Here is a 6,000-nt window from a genome sequence, read left to right as displayed (position 1 = left end):
GATGAGGCACTTAGTAGGATGACTATTCCCAGGACAAGCTCAGTGAGCAAGAGGAGGATGAAAACCAACCAGGCAGTGGTTGGAGGAAAGTGCAGCTCAGATGAAAGCATTAGGGGTGACGTATTTTAAAGAAAGAATATTTCTAATAGAAAAAGCATTTGGATCCTCAGTTAAACATTTTTGAAGAAATATTCCTCATGGCAAGGAGTTTTAAATAGAAGAATGTTCTGGTCCCCTAAACTTACTTTCTTGCCTTCTCTCCTTTCTGATTAAAAAATTTACTGTTTCTAAAACTTCCTTTTTTTCTACCTATAAAACATAACACTTTTATAAAAATGTGTCACATGAGTTTCTATACACAAGAAAATGTTAATGTAAGAAAGATTGTTACATTATTTGATTTAGGGAATTGACTTAATTTATACAATCTGAATTTTTAAAAATTCTTTATCCATGTTCTGGCCTTTAACATTTGTTTCCTTGATATAGTTCCTTGTTATATAGTTTTGTAATTTAAGTTTATGAAAGCTTAAATTACTTTAAAGCATAAAAGAACAGAAAGCAAACTTAGATTAAGACAAATAAAATAAAACAGACAGTAGAGATATCAATAGATTTACTTAGATCCATTCACTTAGCATCAATGCATAACACATTCCAAAAGCGAGCATATATTAAATTTAAAATGGATCATCTTAATTGGATTCAATAATTGCATAAATGGTCAAACGATTTTCATTTTCTATGTTTTGGGCCATGCATTTCATTCCTTATTGGTTTGCTTTATTGAATTAACATAACAATTATTCGTTTTAATAGGAATGGAGAAAATAATCATGAGAAAGAGCAGTGGCGGAGCATATACTTCTTACTGCTGCTGCACACAACATATATGGCAGGTGATGATACCAAACAGCTGACTTCTGCAGAGACCTAAATGGCACATCTTGGCACATGTGGATAAGTATAATGTTTAGTAATCTAAAAAATGAGAAAATATTATAAAAATAGAAGAAGTAGAAAACCCTAGACAAGTTAAAATACAGAAAAATTTTAAGCAAAGTTATTTGAATCAGGCAATATTTAATATATCAAATATTAATCTTAATAACTATGTATAAAGTAATCTAAATCCAGGACACTAACCATGTCAAAAGGCAGCTGGCCTCCTGACCACCTCACAATCCTTTGCCAGGATTAGTGTTCTCTGATTACATACTTGGGCACCCCCTGGTTACAATAGTACTTGTTTATTATTGAGATTATAAAAATAACCATTCTCTAAATGATTACACATAGTAAATAAAATTAGAACTATACATAAGGATTTGAATAACTGCAATTTCTTTAAGGACCACTTGCAACTTCTTCTGTCTGTTTCACAAACCTGCAGAGGAGAAATGAGACAGAAGAAAATGTGCTTAATAACATGTTTACATTATAGCATATTAAAAAAGAAAAATTGCGATTTTAATGCTTTCCTCTATTGCAATGAACTTTTACAAGGATATTGACATTAGAATACTACCTCTATTAATCATATTTGCAGCCTATATATCAATTTCTGATATCTGTATAAAATTCTAATCACATTAGATGGTGATATGGCTAGGCTTTGTGTCCTCACCCGAATCTCGTGTTGAATTACAATCCCCATAATCTCAAGGGAGATGCCAGGTGGAGGTAATTGAATCATGGGTACGATTTCCCCCATGCTGTTCTTGAGATAGTGAGTTCTCACGAGATCCGATGGTTTTATAAGGGGTTCCTCCCCGTTCACTTGGCACTTCTCCTTCCTGCTGCCTTGTGAAGAAGGTGCCTTGCCTCCCTTTTGCCTTCTGCCATGATTGTAAGTTTCCTGAGGCCTCCCAGCCATGCTGAACTGTGAGGCACTTAAATCTCTTTTCTTTATAAATTACCCAGTCTCGGGTATGTCTTTATAGCAGTGTGAAAACAGACTAATACAAATGGCAAGGGAAATAGTCATGTTTCTAGAATATTTTACATGATTTTTCTGCTTTGTGTCATAGTTATATTTAATGTTTTTGATTCGCCAATGTAGACCATAAACATTTTGAAGGAAGACCTTCAATCTCCATCTTACTCACAGGACCTGAAATAATGTTTTGTGTGTGGCATTTGCTCAGTAAATATTTATTTGATGCAAGAGAGGGAGAAAAGTTAGAGAGGAAGAGAAAGAGAGGGAGAGTCTGGTTGTTTTTGCACACACTTTTTGTTTATCTGGAATGCTTTACTTATTCCAACCAACCCCAGCTAACTCTTTTATCAACTGCATCTTTCTTTCCTTTAGGCCTCACCCTTAGACATTACTTTCTCTTAACCCTTTGACTACTAGTCAAGACAGAACTCTCTTGATGTGCATACTTATCCTCATACTTCTATAATCACCATCAGCAGCATTTTTCTATAAATAGCTGTTCACTGTGTGTCTTCTCCACAATTTAGTAAGTTCCATGATGAGAAAACCTATGATTGGTGCTGTATCACCCATGATAATGACATGTGCTATTCTCTGACAGTAGTTACTGATCTATTATAGGTTTTAAATATGAATCACATGAGTGACAATTTACTTGGTTAGAGCTCTTGAACTGAACAGCAGTATGCCTGTACATCATACAAAGTGCACTTGATGGGCTGAGGAAGAGAACCACATGATAGTTCTGTACCTATATCCTTAATATATATCTCATCCTTCATAATGAATTCATAGCTTTCTAATGTACAGATTGCTATAATTTTTCTAATCAATCTCTTTTTTTGGTTATTAGGTTGTTTCTATTTTTTACATGCTTTCCATGTTTTCTTGTAAAACATGTTTCATGCTGTATTATAAAACATATGGCAATGAACATAATATTCTGATAGCTATATCATAGTACATTGAAGAAATTATTTATTCAGGTAATGCCCTAATGCAGAATTATTGAGTCAAGAGCAATTACAGCAGAGCAAAATTAAACAAGCAGACAAGGGTAACAGTAAACTCCCTATTACTCAAGGTGTTTTTGTAGAGTCTGGGTACTGCAGGGGTACTGGCAGGGGTACTGGCAGGGTTACTGCAGAGAAAAGGCGAGCATTAGTTAGGGAAGGAGTGGTTGGTTCTAAATTCTTTCCAGTTTGATATTCTGTGATTATATGAGAGGTAAGGACAAGCTCAACACCTTTGCTTTTCTCTGGAAAATACTTAAGAGATGACAAAGTGATTTATTTTTTATCTTTGTATATCCAGTTCATAAAATTGCCTCATATTCATGGACATGAAATTGTTCTGAGATCCTATAACTGCAGGGGATATATAACAGCATCATAGAGTCCATGGCCTGTATGTGGGAGAATATGTTTTTCAGCCCATATATATCTAGAAGATACTATTTTTTCCTGCCGAGGAGAAAGGGTTTAAAATCCCCATCCTCCCACCTTAGCAAGGGAGAATGCAGACTAAGTGAGAACTCCAAAACCTATAGAACACACACACACACATACACACACACAGAAACACACACACACACACACACACACAGTCTCTCTCTCTCAGGAAATCTTATAATCTTATGCAGTTACTTGGAGAAAATCCTATTCTCATTAGAGGTCATGAGGACTATGTATTTTTTTAAATACAAATCCTGAGCAGTTTTAGAAGGTACCCATCATTACCTGACATTGATATTAAGTGCCCTGAGCAAACATACCAGAGTAGACCAGTGTAGGACAAGAAGAGCATGGAACGCAAAGAAGAAGATCTGCGGAACCTGCACAACGAAAGAAACAGAGATAATATGCCAGGCCAGAAAAAATCATCGATTAAATACCATTCCCTAGCCCTTTAACCAATTTCTAGTGAAGATTAATTGAAATTAATATCAAAACTATATTTATAGTATGTAGTGTCCTGCAATTCTAAATTTTAACTGCTTAGTAGTGTGTATACCTTCATTCCATTATTCAGTCATTTTCCACTTAAACCTCTGGTAATTTTTCCAATAAAATCTAAGGCAAAATGCCCCTCCAGGTAGTGTTCTGGATATGCATATAGTCTGTGTGAAGATCCCATAAGAATTGCAGTCATAATTGTGATGCCCAGCGTGGGTTAGGCAGGAAAGCCATGGTCTGCTCTGCAGACTGCTCCCCTAACACAGCTTATTCAGCCCCAGGCAGGTACATGCTACTTATTGTGATGCTACAAAATTATAAATTACTATCATATTATCAAGCTATATGATTTCATGAGGTAGTATATATATGTGTGTGTGTCTGTGTATGTGTATATGTGTATATATATGTGTATACACATATATATGCAAACACACTATATTGTCTGGTTCATAGCATTATAGGCTAAATGTGATTCCTCTGAACCCAGCCCTGAGGCAGAAGAATGTAAGACTATCTTTGAAGGAAGGAAAAAGTAGTGCCTAGTGGGGAAATGGGGCTTGACTATTCTAGTTCAAAAGAGTGGCAAAATAAAACAGAGGGTGAAAGCAGATGAAATAAGAAAGATAAGCAATTCCACTTGTCTGGAAAAGAATGGAAATAGATGAAGTTCAAATTTTCACAGCATCTCTTGGAACACTAGCCCTACAAGATGTTAATCTAGATGATTCACAAACAAATGGTTATTGGTCAAATAATTTTGGACAACATCATACTATATCTGATTTTTTAAGGATCAAAATATACAACAGCACATTAAAGATTCGTAGAAGTCCTACACTAAGGAAAATGATTTAACCTGATATTTACCAAAGTTATTTTATAACAGATTTTTATAGAACACTCACTTTTAAAAATCCTATAAAGCATTCATTGGTTAAATGCTACTTCAACTAGAATGAAATGGCTTATTGATTTGGTTGTCATTTCATATATTCTGCAGCAAAATGGAAAAAAAGCTTGGATTTTATATTCAGCTAGACCCGAGTTTAAATTTTATCTTCACCCTTTCCTATGTATGTCACCTCGAGGAAGTTAGCATCGCTCAGCATCCTTCACAGAGGATGGTTCTAAGCAAAACACCTTTGGAAGGATCAAGTAATGGGCATTTAACATTTTTCAGTATTAAAATTTAGATGAATAGAAACTAAAAAAAATTTGGATTGAAGGTAGAGGTTGTATATAGAAGGTAGATGCTGGATACAGCTGGAGAACTTGGTGAATTGTTAGAAATCTTATACATGGGAGGGTTTGAAATAAAATAATGATCTATTTATGTTCGAGTGTTCTTTGCCACCCAAAGGTGTTAAAGGTGCTGGCAAGGGAGTGGTTGAATTCATGCTCTGTATTAGTGGTTCTTAAATTTTAGAGTGTATAAGAATCAGCCACAGGGCTTTTTAAAACACAGGTTGCTGGGCTCCAATATTAGAGTTTCTGATTCAGTAGATCTGGGATGGAGCCCAAAGAAACTGTGCTTCTACTAATTAACAAGAGATGTTGATACTGATACTGCTGGTTTGAGAACTCCACTTTGAGCATCACTGTTTCGGCGTAGCACAGACCTTAGAGTGAAGGATGAAACTAGCTGTGGTCTTACACACTTGGAGATAGACGAGTAATCAAGTGTCTGGGTACCAAAACAAGACTGAAGTGCAAGTTTAGTAGAAAATGAGGAATTTTAAGGGAAGGAGGTTTGTGACAGATAGCAGATTACAGTAATGTAAGACTTTAGAGTTGGATGCTATTTCACATTTGATAAGAAAAAATATATATACAGCCTACGAGAATAACTAGATTTGAGAAGCAAGGAATTATAATGGCAGGATATTGGGTAAGTCACCCAAGTAGGAATTAAAATTTTCTGATGAAAATAGTTGTGGTAGGGAGGAAAACAGTGAGCCAGATGTAAGCATCTCACAGGAATGAAGAAAAGTGATTGGTAAGACTATAGAGACCAGGACGAGAACAGAACAACAATAAATGGTAGGAGCCTTTAAAAAAGAATTTCAGGTAGAATGTTGATGCTATCTCATGGTGCTTGGCACA

General features: G+C 35.4%; 1 protein-coding gene across 5 annotated transcripts in view; it reads right to left on the bottom strand.

Moving 5' to 3' along the window:
• Positions 1-598: 598 nt before the first annotated feature.
• The window catches only part of C8H8orf34 (chromosome 8 C8orf34 homolog), a 477,170-nt gene continuing 471,768 nt past the window's right edge, over positions 599-6,000 (bottom strand). For all 5 annotated transcript variants that reach the window (XM_025394226.1, XM_025394228.1, XM_025394227.1 and 2 more), the window contains 2 exons: positions 3,714-3,773; positions 599-1,387 (listed from right to left, as the gene is read on the bottom strand). In XM_025394226.1, coding sequence (XP_025250011.1) covers positions 1,380-1,387; positions 3,714-3,773 — 68 coding nt within the window. In that variant the 3' untranslated portion in view covers positions 599-1,379. The remainder of the gene's footprint in view (positions 1,388-3,713; positions 3,774-6,000) is intronic.

Source organism: Theropithecus gelada, chromosome 8 (genome assembly GCF_003255815.1).
Source record: "Theropithecus gelada isolate Dixy chromosome 8, Tgel_1.0, whole genome shotgun sequence".
Lineage (NCBI taxonomy): Eukaryota > Metazoa > Chordata > Mammalia > Primates > Cercopithecidae > Theropithecus > Theropithecus gelada.
Note: the sequence above shows the minus strand (reverse complement) of the source record. Positions and strands in the feature narration are given on the sequence as shown.